The 24,192-nt window shown below is 37.8% G+C and overlaps 3 protein-coding genes across 6 annotated transcripts; all 3 read right to left on the bottom strand.

Moving 5' to 3' along the window:
- Positions 1–58: 58 nt before the first annotated feature.
- Hecw (Hecw ubiquitin protein ligase) lies at positions 59–10,164 on the bottom strand. The gene is made up of 10 exons (XM_071717476.1): positions 9,768–10,164; positions 9,196–9,522; positions 8,086–9,062; positions 7,363–7,650; positions 7,073–7,271; positions 6,448–6,974; positions 6,023–6,360; positions 5,754–5,954; positions 4,520–5,479; positions 59–4,400 (listed from the first exon to the last, which is right to left on the bottom strand). Exons 2-10 carry the CDS (start codon positions 9,482–9,484, stop codon positions 4,289–4,291), a joined length of 3,891 nt encoding a protein of 1,296 aa, XP_071573577.1. The 5' UTR covers positions 9,485–9,522; positions 9,768–10,164; the 3' UTR covers positions 59–4,288.
- Positions 10,165–12,266: 2,102 nt separating this feature from the next.
- Positions 12,267–20,334, bottom strand: Emb (exportin-1 emb). 4 transcript variants are annotated; one of them, XM_071717478.1, is made up of 14 exons: positions 20,183–20,334; positions 18,689–18,923; positions 18,409–18,603; positions 17,492–17,842; positions 16,651–17,376; positions 16,326–16,560; positions 16,072–16,235; positions 15,856–15,990; positions 15,616–15,759; positions 15,396–15,542; positions 15,037–15,285; positions 14,698–14,950; positions 14,332–14,582; positions 12,267–14,166 (listed from the first exon to the last, which is right to left on the bottom strand). In XM_071717478.1, exons 2-14 carry the CDS (start codon positions 18,884–18,886, stop codon positions 14,020–14,022), a joined length of 3,195 nt encoding a protein of 1,064 aa, XP_071573579.1. In that variant the 5' UTR covers positions 18,887–18,923; positions 20,183–20,334; the 3' UTR covers positions 12,267–14,019. The 4 variants fall into 4 exon arrangements, with proteins under 4 accessions (XP_071573579.1, XP_071573580.1, XP_071573578.1 ...); XM_071717479.1 differs by having other exon boundaries at positions 20,224–20,313; XM_071717477.1 differs by lacking the exon at positions 20,183–20,334 and adding an exon at positions 19,771–20,087.
- A 1,731-nt stretch (positions 20,335–22,065) lies between these two features.
- On the bottom strand, positions 22,066–23,461 carry LOC139779183 (uncharacterized). Its single transcript, XM_071717452.1, has 3 exons — positions 22,723–23,461; positions 22,232–22,542; positions 22,066–22,143 (listed from the first exon to the last, which is right to left on the bottom strand). Exons 1-3 carry the CDS (start codon positions 22,904–22,906, stop codon positions 22,066–22,068), a joined length of 573 nt encoding a protein of 190 aa, XP_071573553.1. The 5' UTR covers positions 22,907–23,461.
- Between the last annotated feature and the right edge of the window lie 731 nt (positions 23,462–24,192).

Genomic DNA, 24,192 nt, shown 5'->3' with positions numbered 1-24,192 from the left:
AAGAGATAAATAGCAGTTAACTAAATACAGTTTGGGTAGTTAATAGAGTTCAATTAAATACGGCTTTAATTTCATAATTATTTGATAACTTCATAACTGATGATTACAAATAAATTATATAAAATATTTAATGTAGATAGACTTATTAATTAACCCTTTAACGGCCAATAGGACACATACGTCCCAATCATATCTTCTATAAAAACCAACATCAATCGACTTTGTTAAGTAAGGTCTCATTTTAAAGAGAAAGGTAGGCTCTAAATACAAAAAAATTGCTAAACCTGAGGGTAGCAAACCTTCAGCTACACACTCTATAAAAAAGTGCCAAAATCACGAAAAAATGAGCAAAAAGTTTAGGCAGAATTTTTTTGTTTACCTTCAGTTTATGTATACGTTTTGAAATAAAGTCAAAATTATGTACAAAAAAGGGCCGCAAGAAAAATTACATCTAATAGTCATAATACGCCAAAAAACACTTTTTATGGGCGTTTAGAATAGTCATTCTATTATTTTTTTCAAAGAGGTGGTTGGGGGGTAACTAACAGGATGGCTTGAGAATAGTTTCCATGTCCTAGTAAAATTTTTCTCATTTGAGAATAATGTAAGTCAGATTTTCGATTTGTAACGTTTCTGAACTACGGGGATGTTGTCTTTAATGTAGGGGTGGTTTATAAGCGTAGTAATGGTCTGTAAGTTTTTTACAATATACCTGCATGTTCTGGAGTATTTTTTCTATAATTTAGATCAGGGTAAAATAATAGGAAATTAGATTACAACGTTTTTATGTTTAAGAGTAGTTTTTGCATATAGGGGGTAGTTTAGAGAGTAGAAAAATTGTGAAATTTTTTTTACATATTTGATACCTGCTAACTTCAATCCACCATGAGTCGAGTGTGTTAAACTCTTGTAAAAAAGTCGGCCATTAAGGGGATGCTGGAGTGACGGCCGAACTTCCTCGATGTCGATAATGTCAACATTTCTAATTTTGTTTTCTCTATATCTGTCTTTGTCTAACGAAATGACATCTGTCCTTGTTCGATTGCTACGCCATCTCTCGTTACACGCAATACTACTCCGCACGCACACATACATATGAGATTTTCAGACAAATTTTTCTCTTATACTAAAGCTTCTAGGCTCATTTCTGAAAGCACAACATATTGTTCTTTTTTGTAATCCCGAGTGCGCTGTATGCTTATTTTATACGTACAAAGTCTAAATTTTTATGTGCAGCAAATGTTGTCACGAGTCGACCGCAGAAATCGATAACAAAACTATAATTTTTCTATTTTTTTTTTCGTTTTAGATGTAAAATCGACTGCAGCGCACTCCGTTTTTGTGCGTACTTTAATTCTGTAAAAAAGTTTTTTCAATTCCGTAAAGCCAATTCAAAGTTTAGTGTGTTCAAAAAAATGTCGGTAATTACTGCCACTACAGCATCCCCTTAAAGGGTAGATTTGTTCGGTAAAAACACCAATTTGTATGTTCGTTGTATTTTATTTATCGCTTATATATAACAATTATATGATAGCTGTACAAATACATAAGTTTGTTGTGTTCTATATATATATATATATATAGCGATTTAATAATAAATAATAACGTACTTGCTTAATAAAAAGATATCGTAATAAGTCTATATTTCTCGGGTATGAATTATTCCTTAATATTTTTTATACTATGTGCAAAGTTTTTCAAAAGATCTATACATTACGTTATGACTAAGCAATAAAAAGTAGATGTAAGATAAAAGTGCTTTTTAGCGAAATTTTTAAAATTCGCTAACTTACAGAGGTGTGATATTTATCTCCTGCGTTAACAATCTTGCTCTATAAACTCTTTAAATATAACTAACAAGAATCTTCGGAATGTTAAGATACATTGAAAGGCAGCTGCATGTGAAATTCTAACTCATGGACTAGAAACACTAGTGACGGCCACAATTAAATGTTTCGACAACAGTACACTCGGACCTCAGTATATCCCGAAGTAAAGATATTGAATTATACATATGAAAATGCAGAGTAGAAAATTTAATTAGCGGAGCTGTAAGTCATCCCGATGCAGTATTATTTTTTGAATTCTATGATAAGATTCGATTGTAATCAAAAGTGGTGATTATAATAATAATAATGATAAAATGATAAGTAATATAATATTAATGTGACAATGGTGTGATAATGGTAAAAATAATAATAATAATAGCAGTAGTAGTAGTAATTGTAGCAGTAATTGTAGCAGTAATTGTAGCAGCAGTAGTAGTAATAATAGACTACGTTTATACGGCCCGATTTACACCAAAGTTATAACATCGATGTTATAACTTCGGCGTAAATCTGGCCGTGTAAACGTAGTCATAGTAGCAATATCAATAATCAGTATTAACAGTAGTAGCAGCAATAGGTAATAATAGGACTAGTAATATTGGGTGCTTTCCATTTAGTGACACAAGTCGACACAAACGTCGTTCTAGCTTTCTTGGCATTCAATGAGTAACAAAGACAGAACGAGACTTGTGTCGACTTGTGTTAATAAATAGAAAGCACCCATTAGTAGTAGCAATATTAGCAACAGCACATATTCTCTTTACATTTACTTAAATTAATTTCTTTAATCTTTTTTAAAAGCCCTGAAGAAGTAATAATCTCTAGAATGCATCTATTCTCGTTAGAATTGTTGAAGATTTATAATAGATATAATAGATGACAATAGATATTCATATTTGGCAAATAAATTATTTTTTTTAGAAAACAAGATAAAAAATACAAAGGAAAGAAGGGATCTGGAAAAATTAAAAGATTAGGGACCGGTTGTTCCAACCTGTTTATAAATTAACATTAATAGTGAAATCATATATATCTATCTTTGTCTAATTTAAAGGAAAAACAAAGACATATGATTTAACTATTAGTTAGTTTATCAACAGATTGGAACAACAGGCCCGAGCTCCGCTACTCCGCTAACTTAAGGAAAACTGAAACAAGAAAAGTTGTGAGATTTACGAGATCCCAGTGTGTACAACGTAACGACTGCATCAACGAATCGCATAGATTGCAAGCATAATCTTCTACATCAACGAATCACATAGATTCGTGAAAGTTTAAAGAGAGAATATTCAATCGTTATGCTATTTCACACAATAAATTAAACGCATCGTCCGATCGAAAATTCTGAGAGATTGTAAAGCTGTAGATTGTTTAGTTTCTTTTACATCGCATATCCGATTTGAATAAATTGAATTAATAATGACTCACATAATTCACAAACCGTTAGGCCTATACAAAATCTTGTTCTATTTTTCTTAACAAGAAAACCCACGAAAGTGTCCCTCTCCAATTTTGATGAGCTTTTAGTATGTTGTTCTCTAGATGAAAAAAAAGACACATATTTTTTTAAACGTGCCCATACGCGTGTTTAGGAGGTGAAACACCCCTTTGAAGAAAAAAATCGGTTTTCCTCTTTCGGGCCGGATATCTCCGAAACTATAAAAGATAGAAAAATTTTTTTTAAACAAAAGTTGAATGATTTAAAGAGCACTTCTAGAATAATGACAAAATAAAACTTTTTATTTTAATTTTTTCAATTTTTATTAAAAAATAAATATTAAACAATTTTTTATCATTGTTTTAAAGTACTCTTCAAACCATTCAACTTTTGTTTAAAAAATTTTTTTCTGTCTTAATAGTTTCGGAGATATTCGCACCGAAAGAGAAAAACCGATTTTTTTCAAAGGGATGTTTCGCCCCTTAAACACGCGTATGGGCATGCATGGGCGTGTGATTTCTGCCCAGTGCTCTGAATGTCAACGTGAAGAAATTCAAACAAGTGCGGATAAACGGCGGGAGTAACTACGGCCGATATTCATAGTCGGTTCTTTCAAAACCGTCTTAAGTAATGTCTTAAGATGCTAATACGGCTCTTAAGATTGGTTCATGACATCTTAAGATTGTACTTAAGACGGTCTTAAATATAAGAATCGACTATGAATACCGGCCTATGACCCTCTTAAGGTAGCCAAATGCCTCGTCATCTAATTAGTGACGCGCATGAATGGATTAACAAGATTCCCACTGTCCCTATCTACTATCTAGCGAAACCACTGCCAAGGGAACGGGCTTGGAAAAATTAGCGGGGAAAGAAGACCCTGTTGAGCTTGACTCTAGTCTGGGCAAAATTGGAGGGAAACACTTCCATGGGTTTCCTTGTTAGAAGAAAATGCAACCTGGATGGTTATAATTCTATCAATTGTACAAATTCTTTATAATTACAAACCCAATTCGTCGCCTTATTCTATACCAAACGTATTTGTCTCTTCTACAGCCAACAGCAGCTTTTCATATAAAATCTCGGGTGTAGGATAAGGTGGAAGATCCAAACGATTAAAGCACGTGTGAGCCCTGAAATGACAATGACGATAGATCATAGATATTGCGAATTTATACGGAAAATAAAAAAAAAACAAAATATAGAATGCTTAATGCAGCCATTGTTAGCGGATTAAAAGAAGATTGAATACCTTGGCAAACTGTTTGGCCTTCCCCATTTTTCGATACAAAATTTCCTTGGTCCTGTGGATCCACGCAAAGCCGCAAATCCCTCGTATGGAATACTCGAGGTGCCGGTAACAAATTGCAGTAGTCTTAGACGTTGCTCGTTGGTAAATCGGCTTATGCTGCTCCAGAACCACTCCACTACCGGATGCGCATCGTGATAACCGCTCCTGTATTCGGTGTGCGTTCGCCAATCGTTTAGGTCGATTTCAGCCGCACCCGCGATAACCAGCTCTAACTCACGGGCATCGAAAACGGATACTAAACGCGGATCCACCACTTCGTAAAAGCCACGAACCAACGATTCCGTTTGTTCCGCGACGCCACGCTCGAGACGCCAACGTACTACTCTCTCGAGATACTCCTTTTTATTCTTTTCAGTAACCGCGATATTTCTCCCACCTGGCTTCAACTCGCGTTCAGCGACTCGTCCCAAAAGTTCCTCTGTTACTGAGAAAGTTAATTCTAACGGTTCGATACTGATGTCCTTCTCTTTGATCCACATTAAACTCTGATGAAATTCTTGGTCTAAGCTCTCCAGGTCGCTCAAACTCGCCGGTATCCTTAAAAGAGCCTTATAAAATGGTCGCGTGAAGAACGCGTCGAGTAGGTACTGATGAACCAATGCTAAACCCAGAACTCTGCCCGAAAATCTGAACCAATCGTGATAGTTGTCCACGAAAGCCGACATCGGCGAGATTTGCACCGTGTAAGTGTCATTGGCTGAATATTCAAACAGTCCGTAATACGGATTGAACAGTTCGCGTGATAAGTGAAAGAAAAATTCTCGGGATGGCCCGCCGTAATCCAATCCTTCTTCATGATCAAAGATGACCACCAGTTTACCTTTCTGCAGATCCTTCTTTGATGCAGCCATTATACGCGTAAAAGCATCTTCGAGTAAATGTTCCCTTCTGATGTGTAATCTGTACAGGTAATAAAATTTTTCGATAAACGCAATTCTCGGAATATATACTGACACACACACACACACACACACACACACCCACGCACGCACACACGCGCACACACGCGCACACACGCGCGCGCGCGCGCGCACACACACACACACACACACACACACACACACACACACACACACACACACACACACACACACACACACACACACACACACACACACACACACACACACACACACACACATATATATATATATATGTGTGTGCTGAAACGCACTTTAATTTACCCGGTCCTTGCCCGTAACCTTTGCTTTCCAGTTTTCGATAAAAAGTTCGAAGTTTAGCTTCGAAATCTCTCCTGTACGGTGCGGGAGCTCTGGCAGAAGCCCTTGTCAGTCCAGGTGATGCATGCGGGCTACCGAGCGGAGATCTACCCATACTACCAGGTACATAGGACATTATTTCTTGCTCGAATAAACTGTAAATAACGTGATATTATTGTATGTATAAACCAATAAAAGATATATTGGAGCATTCGTTTTCTACCTTAGCAATAATGCTAAAGGAACGTCGTGGCCCCATCTTTGTAACGCTGAAGTTCCTTCGACTCTTATAGTATTAACTTTCTCTCGAAGCGCGATATTCTGTCCTAACGCAGAATGCCTTTCCTTTAGAATATCCATTATATTAGGCTGACGTAGAAATGCAACTACTTTGTCGTTGTAGGCCACAGGTATGTCGGGAGTAGCGGTTACAGACGCTTGTTGTGGCCTGGGCGGTGGAACGGGAGCTTCGTCTAGCAATGTTCGTATATGAGCGGCTTCTGTAGGTAATCGTGGATCGATAAAGGACGTAGCCTTCCTAGCATGACATATGAAAAATCTCTGAAATCACAACACTTGATGATCAATATCACGCAATCACACAGGTCCTCTCTTTCTCTCTCTTGTGAAATTTGATCAAAAACTTACTTTGCCTGTCCTGTCGAGCTTCGATTCATACCCTCTTGGAAGTTCCTTGGTTGGATCGGCAAAGACATTAATTAAGGCAACTAAATCTCTATTGTGCTCGTATCTTGGGAAAACTATCGGATCCCTTCTAACTCTATTGATCATGTGTTTTAAACTTGGATTACGGTTGTACACTTCCATAGCATCTGCGTTGGTATGCAGCACGGTAAAGAAGTCGGGCCGTGTTAGGAATAATACCGGTGGTATCGTGGTGATATCGAATGGCTCAGATTCGCTCCTGTCAGTACGGTCATTCTGCCGCTCGGTATTGTCAAAAGAATGACCGTTTGAGCCGTTAGCATCGCGATCTATATTGTCGGGACGCGAAATAGTTCGTCGCACACTTTGGTAACGCCTGTCTAATTGTTGTCTTCGTAGGTCGCAACCGGTATTACGTGTCGTCAAGTTTGGCCTTTGCCACGTTGTTGTTCGATTGATGTGATCTATGTAAAATACTCGGCCGTGGCTGTCTATTCTCGCTTCCCATGCTAAAATATGCATGACGATTAATCAATTAACATTGAGAGAAAAGCGTGGAAAATACGAGCAGAAGTATGAGCATGTAGTAGGTATTATATTTACTTACATGGAGGCAGAGGTTCCTCTGAAGATAAAGATACGTTTGACGTTTGACATACAGGCAACGGACACAAAGGTTTGGGTCGATGTGTAGGGGTAGGCGGACACTCCAGTTGATTAGCCATTGTCGATTCTGGCCTTTCTCGTTGTCTGTGCGATCTCGGTGAACTTAATAGAGCGATACTTTTTGTAACTGCCGTTCTTAACTGAAACGTTATAGATAATCTACATGTAGTCTAGATTACTCTCGATGCAACTGCATCGTATTGAGTAATAATTAAGTTTCACAATCTCAACCTTGAGGTTTGAGGCTTCGTCAACATCTACAATCTCGAATCCAAAACAATCTTCAGGGTGCAACGGCGTGGGATGCCTTTGATGTCGTTTAGGTAGCTCTGGTGCGCCGCTTGGTAAAGCGTTGCTTCTATGTAACGGTCGATGCGCTGCTCTTGGTGGAAGCGGTGGTGGCATTGGATAGAGAGTTTCGTATAAAGATTCGGGAGACGAGTGACCACCTGTACTGCGCCATAACTGATAATATTCCGCTCCTTCTTTCGTTACAATTCCGTTGGGTCTGAACTGTCTCTGAAATAAAACAGTCTTGTTTTTACAAATTTATTGTAAAACAAACAAATAAAGACTAAAAAATATAAAAAGAGTGCAAAAAGTAAAAAAAGCAAGAAAGATTTATCCTGAAGGTATAAGAATGATCTTCACCATTCTGTAAAGATCAAGAGATATATTTGCAATTTAAAAATAACTGTTTACTTTGGTGATTCGTTAACGATTACTTTCGTTTATTAGCGCGATCCCTTGAAACGAATTTATTATTCCAAACAAAAGCGAGCGCTGCTCGTGTTTTTATCTACAGGTCAAAGTGCTTTTGAGTCATAACAATAATAATACAAGAAATTTAACATTGTTATCAAATCTTAGCGACTTATTTACACTATATTGAATAATTCTCTTTGTGTCAACGATTTTTTTTTTTCCAAGAGACGAGGTATACGATTCACTTACCTTTTTAATATCGTTATTACTTGTACTCGCATGCTGCGACTCTATATCTGAATTACTTTCCTCGCTGCTATTCGATGAACGAAGCTCCAAATCTAGGCGACGAACTCCCTCCAATTGATTTTGTCTGGTAAATGCCGAGTCCAAAAGCGCTACTGCATTTTCCTCGACTTCAGATTGTTGAACACTGGCAGTTTTAGGCATCTTCTCCAAGATTGGCAGTTTAAATGGTTTGCTTGTGCTTGCAAAATCATTGTAACACGAAGAAGCACATCCCGCGTCTTGCGACGTTGACATCTCTTTACAAACATGTTCGGACGAGCTGGGTAATTCACGTCTGCCAATCGCGTTTTCAAGTGAATTCTTATTATTATTGTCTAATGGATTTAAAGATACTTTTGCGTCGTTAGTCGCGTCACTAAAATTGGCTAAAGTTGTACTTTGCAAACTTGACTCTTTAGATGTATCTAAGGACAAAGATGTTAATCTATCCGTTGATAAGTTACTATCACGATCTATGTTGCAATCTTTATCGTCATCGCTAGACGTTTTTAATGATGTATTCACAAGACTGCCATGATTCATAGCAGAGTCATCGTCTTTTAAAAACTGTTTGGAGGTGCGCAAGGATGTCGTTTCTTCAATCAATTTGTGCCTATCCGATGCAACATCGATATTATTATTACACAGATTTCCTGCACTTGGTTCGTGATCGCATTCTTCTACGTCAACAATATTGTAACACTTCTCGAGTTCATAAACTTTCCCATCTGGGATACTGTTAGGGTAATTCTCGGCTGCCAATTCTGAAGTATTATGATGAATGTCAGAAATGCTGTCTGCTAACAAGCACTTCTTTCTGGACAGATTTCTATGAGCAAGAAAAATTGATTTTTTACTCGAATTTTGTACCGTATCGTTGCATGTAGTACCTGCGTCATCGTCATTTTCTTCAGTTTGTTTAACCAGTACTGATGTATCTAAAATTTCCAAGAATATATCCTTATTATCACAATTTAAATCTAAAGAACGAATCAGAATTTTGCAATACTCTCTATAACTTGCAAAAAATGTGAAAGTTAAAGGTACTTATAAATTCAGCACTGACATTACCTGTTGTCTTATCTTGGGGACACAAATTTTCTGCTTCAAGCAAATCATTTGTTGTTATGGAGCTATCGCTCGCTGTCGACCCTGCGTCTTCAGTCGAGTTAAAGAACTTAGTTCTGACGTCCGACGTGGACACCTTGTCGCTATTAGCATTTGTTAGATGAGTATCTATGTGTTTTGTGGATACACTTGATTCTTCAGTCGTAGAATTTAAGGTCATTAACGCGACAGACTGCTCGGTATCCTCCTCCTCCTTGGAAACACTGCCCATGGCATCCGTCTCGGATGGCATCTTCAAAACATATTCATAATCAAGAGCTCCATGAAATCCTGCAAATGAGAGAACAGTTTATTCGAGAAATTTTATGAGTCTGTGGAAATTATGCATGCGCAAATTATGTTATAAATGTTTACAGGGGAAAATTTCTCAGAAGTATAGGGAAGCTACCGATCGATTGAATAATAAATTAACGCAGAGCGGAGAAAACAGGTTAAAGCTCGTCGCACCGAGACCGACTGACGGATGTCAAATGATTACCGGCAATTACCGGGTACGAGGGGGACAGGGGCAATACCTGAAACGAGCAGAAGTATCGTCGACGTTTAATTTGCCGTGGAAAAATTAGCGGCGCCTCTTTCAGCGCATTCCGCTCCGTACGCACGCAAGGCCGAAGGTTACGCAGAAGAGGTGCTACGCGAAGGCCGCCCGTTCGCCACGATACCGCATGCTTGACACGTAATGTAACAGGGTACCCCGGGCGGCCCCGTCCCTCTTTTCTTTCCACGTAGTGCCCGTCCGCTTTATTTATGCGTGACTTTACTCTCATCAATTACCCACGTACAATACACGCGTGAATGAGTAACTTTGACAGCGGACGTAGCAGACTATACGGGGACTAGTGACTTTGGGAGCTTTCCAGCAAGCGACACAAGTCGACACAAGCATCGTTCTATCTTTCTTTTTTGGCAATGAGTAACAAAGATAAAACGATACTTGTGTCGATTTGTGTCGCTTGCTGGAAAGCTCCCAAAGATAAAACGATACTTGTGTCGATTTGTGTCGCTTGCTGGAAAGCTCCCAAAGATAAAACGATACTTGTGTCGATTTGTGTCGCTTGCTGGAAAGCTCCCTTTGCCTTTCCCCACGTGACGACACATCGGGTGTGATCCGAAATAGAAGGGGCGACGCGCGTAATTATCATTCACGGCAAGCAATTCATGAGTCATTTATCGTTGCGTTCGACGCAGGGGAGACATTTATACTTACTTAACTGTATTTTTTGCGCATGAAACACACTTATTTCCACGAAATAAAAAAATTATTTTTATCACTGCATAACAAGGTGCTATAAGATTGAAAATCTTATATAAAGTTCGCGTGACTATTTGCGTGAAAATTTAAATAGTTAGGTCATATAGACATAATACCAATTTATGACTTATTATCTTGTTGTCTTGTAGATACGTATGTACATATGTGAATTTTTTAAGCCAATAAAAAAATTTGACCTTGATTTTCAGGAAAATTCGTTTCCGAAAAAGAAATTCTCTCATTGGACCATCGGCTACGTTCCGACATCCGACTCCGACATACGACTCATTGTAGACCGGGCCTAATGCGGGGTCTACAATGGATGTCGTAAAATAATCAACTAATGATTGGTCAATTTCTTACGACTCACGACTTACGACAGTTACGACATCCATTGTAGACCGGGCCTAAGGCCGATTCTACATTGGTCGTATCGTAGCGTCATAAGTCGTAAGTCGTAAGAAATTGACCAATTACAGTCGAAGTTGTGGGTCGTGGGTCGTAGGAAATTGACCAATCACAGTCGAATTTGAGGAGAATAATCGTCTGTGATTGATCAATTTCTTGCGACTCGCGACTTGCGACTGCTTGCGACTCGCATTGTAGATTCCGCATTACGACTTACAACGCTACGATACGACCAATGTAGAACCGGCCTAATGCCTATGGGCAAAAATAAATGGACGCTTGCGCATGCGTGCGACAGGTGACAGGTGGATTAAGTGGAGTAATGCTGGGTCTACAATGCGAGTCGCAAAGTCGTGAGTCGCAAGAATTGACCAATTGTGATTATTCTCCTCAAATTCATCTGTGATTGGTCAATTCTTACGACTCACGACTTTGCGACTCGCATTGTAGACCCAGCATAACTCGCTTCACGACAGCGCGACTTTCATGCCTTTTTAGATGCGAAGGGGCTCGATTGTTGAATTCATTCGCAAGAGAAACGTGCGAAAATTCTGCTTTTACAGAAACATTGCAAGTTAATTAGTTAAAAACTATGCGATAGCCAATCGACTTGCAACTTTTCTATAAGACCAACATTTGCGCATACGTTTCTCTTGCAAATTCAAGAATCGAGTCCCAGATACGATTTTTTCTCGTGAAACGTACAAAATGTTTATTTCATAAATAGCATTTTCACAAACCCTCTATATAGATTGCAGCTCAATTATCAATATTGACCACGTATCAAGCTCTATCAATTCGCTTATCATTACTTCAAGATCCAAACTATAACAGATAAGCTTGATTCACCCGAGACTAAATATTTCGCTAAACTATTTATTTGATTTAACGTGCGATAAAAATTTCAAGCTCATATCAAGAATTTATATGAATTGAGATTGCTCTCCCCCTTTCATTCACTTCTCTTATTTACCGCATGATATTTATACAAATATAACAACTACAATATTACAATACTACTATTGACTACATTGAATACTAAGGCTGCATTCCGATATTCACTGTCAGTACTGAAAAGCTATATTTTTCTATATTTTACGTCATGTATACTATAGATTTTCAGTACTGACAGTTGCTGACAGTAAATATCGGAATGCAGCCAAAATAAGTTGATATAATCTGAAAATTTGACTGCATCTTTATGCTGCTTTTGACAGTTTTCCTGCAACGACCAGACATATAGATAATATGATGGATCAAAGATATAATATTGTCTTTAAAAACTGGAACGTTCTTATAGGTAATAAGAGAGAGCCTGCAGTGTCTCAGACAATGAAAACAATTAAGGCGATAATACAATGAATCAAATTCGTTTATTTAAATTTGTCGTTCAACCTCAATAGAACGCCGCGCACGACTAATGATACAACGGTATGATTCGTAAAAACAGAATGTATTAAAAGACTCGATCCCTTTATCTATGTAACGCATCTTCCTCAGCGTAATGTTTCGCTCGTGATTGCTAAGCTAAGTTTCGACAACGCAAAAATCGAGACAGGATGGTACCTAAATAAGTGCTAAACGTACGGTTGCGATCATTTTAATTTACAAGTATCCACTGTATGGCTCATAATAATAGTAATAATAATGATATTATTTTACAACTTCGCTCAATGATCGTCAGATAAAAACACGCGCCTTCACTTACACATCATCTCCAGAGCCTGCTGCGACGATACTATTTTATGCAAATTATTCACAAGAAAATATCTCAATCCCCGATCGCTCACGCCCCCTTTGCATGTAAGTATAATATCGACGTACTCTTCACTTTAAAGCTCTACACTGATTTAAACATACATACGACAATCGTTATATGATTCATTGCAATAAGAATTAATCCTTTTACATCGGTCACAAACCTAATAGTACCCTTATACACATCTCATCTCACGCAAACCACCAGAGATATCCTATCCACTCACGCCCGACAAAGTACACTAATTCACCAAGTATTCACTGAAATTCTATCATATGTATAATGATCAAATAAATGCATTAATTATCTAACAAGTTTAAATAGGTCGCTGCTTTATATATATTTATATAATTTTTTATTTTTTACATGGCTTTGAATTACTCGGATTGCTAGATATATTTTATATCTGCGTATTCGTCTAGTAGATGCAAGTTTTTTAACACCCGCGCGCGCTCGCGCGCGTGTCTTTCATATCACTGTAAATGTTCCATTTATTTGTTACCTTTCAGAAAAAAAGAAATTATTTTATCGGCATCGTTGCTAAATAATTACGTATCCTCAATTTGTATGAATGAATATATCGTTTTACCGAATAAAAAGTATGGAACAGGAAAAAAAATTTTCTTCGTAGTATTTATATTATAACAAATTCATGTATCAATACATTAGTATAAGCTATCACAAGTAAGCTTACATACATACATACATATTCATATCCATTCGACAATAAATTTAAGTGGCCAATAGTGTGCACAAAACAATTCTGTGGACTATAGCGTTTTTTTTAACTCTCATATAGAAATGCTAGAACAAAACTTAATATAGTAATATTATAGGTTTCGTGTGGAAAATTTTATACAGAGAAATTCATGGTATGCGAAATATATATATATATATATATCTCGACTTATTTGAGGGTAATTCTGAAGACTGGTAATGTTACTTTCGCTATATCCACCAATTTTTAATAATTCTGATTAACTGGGAATTAATCTGTAAAAGTTTTTATCCTAGAGATATCGTTTCTTAGACAACCGACTTTTATTTCATTACATGAAATAGCATCGCTAGCAGGCAATTGTCCCATTATCCACAACGAAAACTCGAATTTCTTTTTTTTAGAATCCTATAACAAACAAACAGTCACCACGTTTCGGGCTTACCTCCTTAACAAGGGTGTAGTTTCTTTTCGCAGACTCAGTTTTAGTAAGTAATTAATATTTGTCTATTTATCTTTTTGATGGTGATGTCGTAGGGATAATTACAGCTCAAAGGATACAATAATTACTTTAACAGAGTGTTTCTCATTCAGATGTGCAGAAAACGATAGACAAGGACTACGGTTAATTCAGTCCTGCATCTCTTCTGGTATATCGTGAGGATTAATAATGCCTGGTACTGCCATTTGTTGCCGCCTTTTTTCCTCTTGGGCTAGCCGTAAAGCTGTTTCTCGTTCCTCCAAATAAAGCTCAGAATCATCCTCACCCGTATATTCCTAAATGGAAAAAAGTATTAAAATTACTTATTTTAAAACTTAAAAAGGAATAACTTCCGTTTAGTCTGCTACTTTGCCTCGCTAAACAGTTTGCGAAACAATATTAGCTATTTCATATACATTCTCTGATAAAATGTGCAAGTACGAATGTTGAATGTTACTTACTTTGATTTGCACGAGAAAGTCTCTGAGATGTTCCTTGAATGCGGTGATATCTTGATTAAGATGGAACAAACCTTGCACAGTTATTTTAATCTGATTATCGGTTAAATGCGGAAAGGCTGCTTTAAGCAATCTTGCAACAAATTCTTGTATGTATAAAGTATTATCAGGCACAGGGCCAAGCGGCACCTGAATTTTCCCACGTTCAATCAGTGTAAACATATAAGCAAGAATAGTCGCGTGCATAGTCAGGCCTGTACATAAATAATCAATCAAATATATAAAAATATACATTAATATCATTATAAATATTAATTAATTAATTAATTAACAATTGTGTGTTTGTACACAACTATACTATTACTTTACCTGCAGTGTGTGATGTATCTGTGACAACACTGAATACATGTTGTAGAATATCCGTAAAATATGTTTGATAAAAACTCTGACCCGCTTGCTCATGCTGTTCAATATTTAATAGAAGTTGATAAAGAATTTGTAATCCTGTATCTGCTACATTCCTCATCGTATGTTTAAAAGCCCAAATAATTGAGTCAAGTACCAGCTTAAATTGAGCTGGTGGAATTGAAAGAAATGCAGGAAAACAATGGACATTCACCGCCTAAATTAAAAAATAAAGATAAAATATTTAAATACAGCTCGGAGGAGTCCTTAATCGCGTAAAAACAGCCAGATTGCTTCACTTACTTGTAAGAGAAGGAAAAAGTTTGTTCTGTGTTCAGGAAATTCTTCAAAGTCTTTGTTTATCATTTCTAAAGTACATTCAAATACTGCATCAAATATTTTGGGCACCTCGCTAGTGATATGGGCTTCCAATTTATTTACTATGGTAGCCATAGCACTAAGCACTTCGGGCTCTCTAGCACAATGAACATTCGTCTTTTGATAATCCAGTAAAACAGCGTCCAATAACGGCGGTATAAAGTTTTCCAATACCTATAAAAAAAAATCTCCGTAAGTACTTTATGCGAATAAAATACGTTGAAGAGAGAAATTTAGAGAAGTTTGAAGAAAGACAAAAGACAGTTTATGAATGAGAAACTTACCATTTGATGATCATTTGTCCTGCTCACCCAATCCGATATTAATTTCAATGTTTCCTTTTTCACTACTCTCATACTCTTAATTAAAGGTTGTTTCATCACTATTTCACCATTTACAGCTATCGCAGCACTTATATTTTCACTCATAACCTGAAGCAAATTTAAACTTGTGTCACGCATAAATTATTACCTTGAAAAATTTTACATGCAAGTAAAAATGTACCTTATAAACATTCAACATATCTAAGTATATTTTCCCTAACTGTATCACGTACGGGTGCCCAAGAGCTTTACAAGCTCTAACATTTGTTTTTAAGATGCTGGCGAGTTGTTTCACGGCTTCTTGGTCCTTCAAGATATCTACATTCTGGCAAAAAACATTCATATTGCAATAACAGCACATACATGCGAATGTAAAGTATCTATTTCTTTTTTCTAAAATACACTGCGTATTATGACATACCTTAGACGCCTGACTTATAATGTCATCCCAAACTTGATTAGGGAGAAGCATGTATTTCTCAATTAACTGTTCCTGCACTAGAGTATCGGCTTGAGCACTTATCATATAGCCAACTGCTTCGTAGAATGTATGTACCTATTGTATGATATTAAATTGTACAATATTGCACATCACATAATTAAATATATGAAACAAAACCATTATGGTTTGGCTTACTTGTTGTGTTTGAAGATCGCATATGATTGTGCTAATTGTAGAAAGAATTTCTTCAATGAATGGCATTGCTTCCCCTATTTGTACAGTAACAAAATGTCGTCTGCATTTCAGTGCTATTTTAATAAAAGTATCGCAGGCCATATCTTGCACTCCATCGTGCGTTTCTGAAACACGAATAAAAATTCTTTCGCTTATTTATGTTCGAATTGTATTAAACGGCAGAAAATTTTCATAATAAAAATATCTCTACTTACCATGCATAAACTCAAAAAGTTTATTTACAACAGTCTTTAAAAATTTCCAATGGGCTCGGAGAAACCGTGGATACTGGCCAACAACATACATGATATTGCTGGCAATTATAGCTTTATTATCTTTGCCTTTTTTCTGTTCGCATAGACCAAGTAGATCCTTGATTACGGTCACTAAAAAACGTTTTTCATCTTCCTCATGCATAGCACCCGAAATACTGCCTATTGCCCAGCACAGCTAATAAAGAGATAAAGAAATGATAAATATGATACTATCATAGTCTCACTCAACATTCCATTATTTATATGTCTTATGAAAGACAGTTACCGTATTGAGATTCTTCCAAGACCATTCTGTACCGTTAACCTGATTTTGCAGTTTCTCTGTCATTACTCTCTCCGTGTCCAAATAATCAAGATGAGTAAGATATACAAGAGTCTCTCTCATGTTTTTATAGAGATTAATAGAATCAGTGTCTTTCATGAATTCTCTGACAACCTCACCGTTCTCATTTTCCACAACAAGCACTTCTTCGGGCTTTGCCATTCTGCTGATCATAATATATCGTACTTTTGTCAAAATCGGACCGTAAAAGAATCTCCGAGGTGGAACTGTCATGTTTTTAGACATGAAAAGTGGCGACGAGGTCACGAAAGGATTCTCTTTGTACAAGTCAGCTGCTAATCCATTCCAATATTCTAAACAGATTTTAAAGATTTCAACCTCGTCGACCTCAGAGATAAGAACGAGGTAATGTAATGCCTTTACTAGGGTCTCATTCAATTGTTTCTTCTCTATTAGCTCGCCATGATCTTTTAGATAAGTGCAAAGAAACATGGCTAGGTTCTGAATAAAATTTTGTTCTTGGTCTTGACCAGCTGCGTATGCTTCACGTATATTAGTTTCCAGTGGAAGCATTAGTTCCAATTGCTGCATCGTGTTGATAAATAATATAACGAACATGTCATCATAATTCGGCACAGTTGCGGTGACTGCCGCAATTTCAGTTAGACACTTTAGAGTGACATTTCGAAATATTGGTACGTTCAAAAACTGTGAATTGGAAACAAAGGTTATTACAAATAAGGCAGCAGGACGCAAATTAATTTGTATTTAAAACGCAAAATATATAACGAAAGACAGAATGATATGTGATAAGACACGATACCTTGAATATTAAAGTAGTTATCAATTTGGTTTCAAAAATATAACCAAGTGGAATCCAATTTAAAAACCTCAGTAGCGTCTCTAATGTGACTGCTACCAACGGAACATTTTGTGAATTATCCATCACAAATTGGCAAAGCTGGAATATCTGTGAAAATTCGCTGCACATTGTATCCTTTAAGTGTTTTGCCTTTGTCTGAGTGAGCTGGCCGCTGGAGAAGTCAAATACTTCCTCTGACAAAAGTTTCAAGATAGCCATATTATTTTGACAGAGGCTCTCGTTAGTTTTACTCGCCCCAACAATGTCACTGATAAAGGACTCCCAATTTTTTGGCCACTCACGCTTCAGTACCTGACAAAATAACATAGTTAAATTAAAAATAAAAAGTCAGATGCTTGATCCATAAAAAAAACTTAAGAAAAAAGGTAACCAGCTAATAATGAGCACAAAAAGGCATTAGATAAAGAAAAAAATGCAAATTTATTCATAGTAATATGTTAAAGTGCATTATACGTTTCGACTTGCTGAGTCTTCTTCAGCAATCTCGATATGAAGGCGTATCTCGTAAAAATTAAGTTAAAGATTACATAATAGAATAAGTAAAAAATAATAGAAAATTGGTAATAGAGGCTAAAATAATACAAAACTTAAACAATAAGACATAAAACAGTACAAAACATGAATGAGGATGCATCATATAAAAGCTTGTGACAAAGGAACAAACACATAGTCAATTAAATAAAAAGTTTTTAGGTAAATCGATAAAACTGTATTAAAATGTTAGTCTTAATAATTTGTCAAAAAGTTGAAAACAATGTTATCATTATTCGGCATTTGGAGGTGCAAATAAACATTGTTAATATACCATCAGCAATTCGCAAAGAAATATCTCTCACAGAGGAATAACTTTTACTCACTTGTACGAGGATCATATTAAGTTTGTTAAGATAAACTTTGGAAGCTTCCATCGTCTCTGGATCGCTGCTCGTCTTTATGATAAGGCCTACAATGTATTTTTTTATACCTTCGCACTGATTTCTCGGTAATACTTTCCATCGTGTCTTTATGACTTGCTCCAATATTTGCAAACCATAATATTTTGTTTGTTGATTCTGAAACAGCAATACAATTATTTGCAAATATATGTAATATGTACGTGTGCAACGAGAGATGAGAAACAACTTTGCCAATATTTACCTGTGAATATTCTAGAATGGTATCTACCCGTGTCCAAGCATTTGGATGTTCTTTAAGGGTTGTTAACACTTCTTGGGCGACTCTCTGCTGCTCACCTATCCCGGTATACATACATCCTACTATATTGTCGAGGAGCGTTATATCCAATTTCTGATTGAAGTCCAATAATTTAGATGCTTGCTCAGCCAAAGTTGCCATTGCGTATCTTAACTGTATGTCCTTTCGTACGTTTTACCTTTTAAATGAAAAAGACATGTGAAAATACTTTGCTTCAAGTAATAAAATGCTTAGGTACATCGATCGGCATGTAAACTGGCACGTAAACGAGCACGATATACGTACTGAGTTTTATAAATCTAAGACTCATTTCTAAACTACACAAGCAACGTCACAGATAAGGCATAGCCGATGTACCTATGATCTAGATAAACAGACAGTAGATTTCGACAAAAGTACACAAGCTTTATTCCAGATATCATTGTCATCAATTAGAAGTCTAGCGTGGACAAGTTTCGAGATCGTTCGATACCAGGGGACGGTATTGAACGAACAAACATTGTGCAACGGTACTCGAAAACAGCAGGGGTGCCGTTAGGAACCTACGTCGCACGTGCTCTCGCGCCGCTTTAAAAGAACGGGGGCGATCCGTGGCGCGGCAGACACCCCGCGGCGAGGACGCGCGCGTGACCAGGGTGGACTAGGGTGGACAGGATGAGGAGGATGAGGAGGATGAGGAAAAGAAGGAGGAAGGAGTCGCCGCTTTCCGACGTGCCCGCGCGAGAGAGGTCACCGATCCGCCGCGGCCGCCCGATCTAACCTACATTTGACAATCGGAAGCAAGGTTATGTGTGAATCGACCGCGGGCGCAGATCGTCACGCGGACGGACGGGCGACGCGGTCGGGTGTCCGGGGCGCGGGCGAGGAGGCGGCGACGCGTCCGTCGGCACGGCCGCGAAGCCGTCCTCGCTCTCGCGCGATCTCGGCGTCCCCGCGCGCCGAGTCTCGGCCGCCCCCGTTCGTCCGTTGCGTCGTCGGGCCGTGGAGCGGAGAAGGCGCCGCGGGAAACGACGCGTCGCACTTACCGTGTTCACTCTCATACACGTACTCGCTCGCCGTTTTCGGAAATTAAAAAAAGCACACGTTCCGCGCCGACGGCCGGGCCACCTCGGCGCGAATCACAAGCATAAAAGGGTCAAACACACAATCGCTGATTCCCGCGCACGACCACCAACTTTCGTACCTCGTTTCACGCACTCGTCATTCCTCACCGTGTCGCCCCCTCTCACTCGCTCACGCGCGCTCTTCTCACTCTCGCACACTCTTCCCCTCTCTCTTTCTCTTACTCTCCCGCCTTCGTCACTCGCACGTACACATTCCTCGTCTCTCTCTCTCTTCCCAGTTTCTCACTCACTCCGCCTCCCCTGCTACTTCTGCGACGGTCGCTAGCGAGGCGAGATCGACTCCGTTCTGCGGAGAGGCTCGCGCGATACCCACCGCCGAGACCGTTCTCTTCGTCGCAACCCCGCGCTCCTAACCTCATACGAGCCGCGTCTTTCTCACGCCGGTCGCTCGGGAACACAGTGCCGAAGACGATCGTCACGCTCGCTCGTACGTACTGCGTCTTCCCGAAATTCCAACCTCAAGATTTTCGAAAATAATAACAAGATGGCCGGAAAAAGTTTACGCGACCATTGCGGACAGACACCGGCGGCGATTGGCCCGGTCCTCTAGGCTCGGCCAATCGCCGCCGCGCCGTACGGCTGTTTCCCGTGACGCCACGACTGGCGTCGCCTGACGTCACGCAACACGTGCGCTTCGCTTTTTGACCTGGCGATTCGTCGCTCCGTGAACGGGATATAAATTAATATGCGATATGCGATATGCGCGCAAATAATTCAAGTGAACGTGTAGAATGCACGGGGCTGATAATAATATCCGACAAGAGGAATATGCATCCGATAATCTTCCGTCGCTGGGAACGATTCGAGCTTTCGCGAATTTACTTCAGCCGTACGTCGCAATTAAATGGATAACGAAATTCGATATTTTTGATTAGCTTTTGATAGATTAAAAATATTTTCTTACTCGTATAAGATTTAACATTACTGAGGTACACCAAAAATTATAAGCAATGAAAGAGAGAAAAAACAGCTGATGACTTTTAATTCGATTCTCACAAGGTATTAGTTGCTTGCCATTTACATCAAAACTCAGATAATTCTCACTTGTGATGTCATTCTGTCTTTATTATTCATTAATTCCCAAAAAGGATAGAACGACGTCACAAGTGAGAATTATCTGAGTTTTTATGTAAATGGAAAGCACCTATTGTCTCAATTCTCGTGTACATACAACGAATTTATCACTTTTTTATTACTAAGGCCGGTATTCATAGTCGGATCTTATTTCAAGATCGTCCTAAGTAATATCTTAAGATGCTAATACGGCATTGTGATTGGTTCATGACATCTTAAGGTTGTACTTAAGACAGTCTTAAATATAAGAACCGACTATGAATACCGACCTAAGTACGCTTATTATTGAATACCGTGTACTCAGATTCGAATGTACTCTTAAATCCTTACTTTAGATGCTTAGCCTTATCTTATGAATGAAATAAATAATTTGCGCTATCCATGCCGGAGTTGAAACGATCTTCTTCTTTGACCTTCCTGTTCGATCTTCTTCGGTGGCTTCTCTCCCCTTATCTGAATGAAATGCTTTGTCGAGTCATGTGAACGGAGGATTTCTTTTCGGAATGAGCCAAGGCAAATAATGTTTCACCCAGTTCCACCACGTTCCACGTTATAATACATTTTGAGTGGGACCTAATTGACCACATCGCCAATCGGCTGATTTAAAATAAAAATTTCTAATTGGCAGGTCCAGTGAAAAAACTCAAGGCACCGGGGGCTGTGAATGGCTGTGGTCAATCGCAACGTGGTCAAACGGGTCAAACGGAACGCTCCTTATATTTCATTTACACAACGAATATTATTTAATTTACATAAATTTTTCAAACGTTGATTGGTTGCAGGCTAAAGAAATTCTCGAATCTTCAGAAACTTTCTATTCTGTAACCATGCAATCAATATGTTTGGAGAATTTTGTACGCTGAAGGCGGATCTTATTTCCAAACCGTCTTAAGTAATGTCTTAAGTTGCTAATACGGTCATTTGATTGGCTGAACGGAGTCTTAAGGCCTAAGGCCGGTATTCATAGTCGGTTCTTATATTTAAGACCGTCTTAAGTACAATCTTAAGATGTCATTAAACAATCACAGAGCCGTATTAGCATCTTAAGATATTACTTAAGATGGTCTTGAAATAAGATCTGACTATGAATACCGGCCTAAGACCGGTATTCATATTCGGTTCTTATTTGACTGTTTCATTTCCAAGATTAGATAATATTCGTTTCTTGTTTACAACTAGATGTTTGGCGTCCATTAAAACCTATATTTATACACAAATAATGTTAAAATTACAAAATATAATTAAAAATTTATAAGATTGATTACATGATTTAAAATTAAAATTATACCTCAGGTTCTATGCTATCATCTAATCCTACAATTCCTGATAATTCATTTTCATAAGGAACAGTCATTTTACTCCGCCCTGTACTTTTGTTGTTATCGATTGCCTTCTTCTTTCGTTTCATGATGGTTTTATACCGATTTTTACATTGCAGGGATGTTTTGGACACACCAAAAATATTTTTTAAGTCCATTGCTATTTTCTCCCACATAGTTTTCTTTGTTTTAAATTGTTTCATCGGACCAATCATAACCATGTATTGACCATATTTATCTAGGAGAAATTTCGTTTCACCTTCACTCCATTCTGCCAAATCTTAAAATATTTGTATTATTAGACCTTCATTGCATTGATAAATGTCTATTATAATTTATTTACCAATAATCACCAAGTTATCTGTTAGATAAAGTTATCTAGAGGTGAGAAAATTGGCCATAAGCAGCACAGTAAAAAATATTATTTGTTCATAATTTCCACAAAAAACAAATATATTACTTTTGCTATTATCAGTCTCGTCTACTTCTGAATTTTCTTGCGATTCCTGAACATTGCTACATCCAGCCTGGGATTCACAATTGTTAGTTTCTGGATCGGGATGATCATTATTAATATGATTCAATATAGTCTTGTATGATCCAACAATTCCACAGAAACTGCACGCGACATTTATTTTTTCCATTATGAAAATGCTTTCAATCCTAAATGAATAATATCAAATATTAGTAAAAACTCAAAGATTAGGTTAGGTTAGGTAAATTAAAATTTTTTTATTTGTGCCATTGCATGTAATAATTTATTGCATGTAAATGTGTATAATTATTGATAAATACGTGATATTCTTGATCATCTTTTATATTATTTAATTACATATAGTAAAAATCATTACTTAACTGAACACGAGATGCCGAGGTTACTTTTTCGTTCTTCCCGCGATCTAGTCAACTCAAGTGGCACTGAAAATTTCGGCGTGTTCTTTTTCACCTGCACTATTCAGTGCAACCCATGGAACTTGTCCAGTGTTCATGTGAACTGAGTGCGCACTGGTGCGCACTGGTGCGCACTAACTTTTTCCCAATCGAAAACGCTATTACTGTAAAGCCCGTATCAGACTACGGATTGGGATTGAGATTGGATTGAAATTTAATCAATCAGAACAGAGAAAACTGATCTCAAGTTTAGTAAACTTTGCTCTGATTAGTCAAATTTCAATCCAATCTCAATCCCAATCCGTAGTCTGATACGGGCATTACTGTTAAGCCGTGATCAGACTACGGATTGGGATTGAGATTGGAGTGAAATTTAATCAATCAGAATAAAGAAAACTAACTTCAAGTTTAGTAAACTTTGCTCTAATTGGTCAAATTTCAATCCAATCTCAATCTCAATCCGTAGTCTGATCACGGCTTTACGAAAAAGCGTGTGTCCGGGCCCTTAAGCTGGCCACACACACTTTTTCGTAACAGTAACAGTAGGATTTCGACCTATCGCGTTGCTCGATTCGGGAACGTACGGCCGTACGTTCCCGAATCGAGGAACGCGATTGGTCGAAACTCTACTGTTACTGTTACGAAAAAGTGTGTGTCCGGGGCCTTAAGGTGCAATTTCACGATGACGCTCGACGCTGGATTCGAGCGTCAAATCTGGTCACGTGATAGATTCAGAGGGACGCGAAATATAACCTAACCACTGGATTGGCTGAAATGAGCTTCGAGTGTCAAAGCTAAACACAGTTTAGCTTTTTGACGCTCGAATCCAGCGTCGAGCGTCATCGTGAAATCGCACCTTTATTCTCCTCAAATTCGACTGTAATTGGTCAATTTCTCTAGCATTATGTGTTTGAGGCTATATATGCACCAACCTGTATTATAAATATATTATGTTTTTTATATTTTATACATTCATATTTATATATTTTTTATTTAATTATATTTTTCTTAAAATTTTGATTGAATATGATAAATTTAC

This window comes from Temnothorax nylanderi, unplaced genomic scaffold, assembly GCF_030848795.1.
Source record: "Temnothorax nylanderi isolate EJ_2023f unplaced genomic scaffold, tnyl_v1.0 TNYL_tig0213_pilon, whole genome shotgun sequence".
Lineage (NCBI taxonomy): Eukaryota > Metazoa > Arthropoda > Insecta > Hymenoptera > Formicidae > Temnothorax > Temnothorax nylanderi.
Note: the sequence above shows the minus strand (reverse complement) of the source record. Positions and strands in the feature narration are given on the sequence as shown.

What these genes read in the sequence shown, in the direction of transcription:
- Hecw (XM_071717476.1), bottom strand. Translation starts at nt 9,484, where the DNA reads ATGCCATCCGAGACGGATGCCATGGGCAGTGTTTCCAAGGAGGAGGAG. An exon ending in CCTTTAGCATTATTGCTAAG is followed by an intron (nt 5,955 to 6,022) that starts GTAGAAAACGAA and finishes CGTTATTTACAG; the next exon opens with TTTATTCGAGCAAGAAATAA. An exon ending in CAAGGACCGGGTAAATTAAA is followed by an intron (nt 5,480 to 5,753) that starts GTGCGTTTCAGC and finishes TTACCTGTACAG; the next exon opens with ATTACACATCAGAAGGGAAC.
- Emb (XM_071717478.1), bottom strand. Translation starts at nt 18,886, where the DNA reads ATGGCAACTTTGGCTGAGCAAGCATCTAAATTATTGGACTTCAATCAG. An exon ending in TTATAAGTCAGGCGTCTAAG is followed by an intron (nt 15,760 to 15,855) that starts GTATGTCATAAT and finishes GTTTTTTGCCAG; the next exon opens with AATGTAGATATCTTGAAGGA. An exon ending in AGATACATCACACACTGCAG is followed by an intron (nt 14,583 to 14,697) that starts GTAAAGTAATAG and finishes ATTTATGTACAG; the next exon opens with GCCTGACTATGCACGCGACT.
- LOC139779183 (XM_071717452.1), bottom strand. Translation starts at nt 22,906, where the DNA reads ATGGAAAAAATAAATGTCGCGTGCAGTTTCTGTGGAATTGTTGGATCA. An exon ending in CGAGACTGATAATAGCAAAA is followed by an intron (nt 22,543 to 22,722) that starts GTAATATATTTG and finishes AAATATTTTAAG; the next exon opens with ATTTGGCAGAATGGAGTGAA. An exon ending in ATGATAGCATAGAACCTGAG is followed by an intron (nt 22,144 to 22,231) that starts GTATAATTTTAA and finishes GTATAAATATAG; the next exon opens with GTTTTAATGGACGCCAAACA.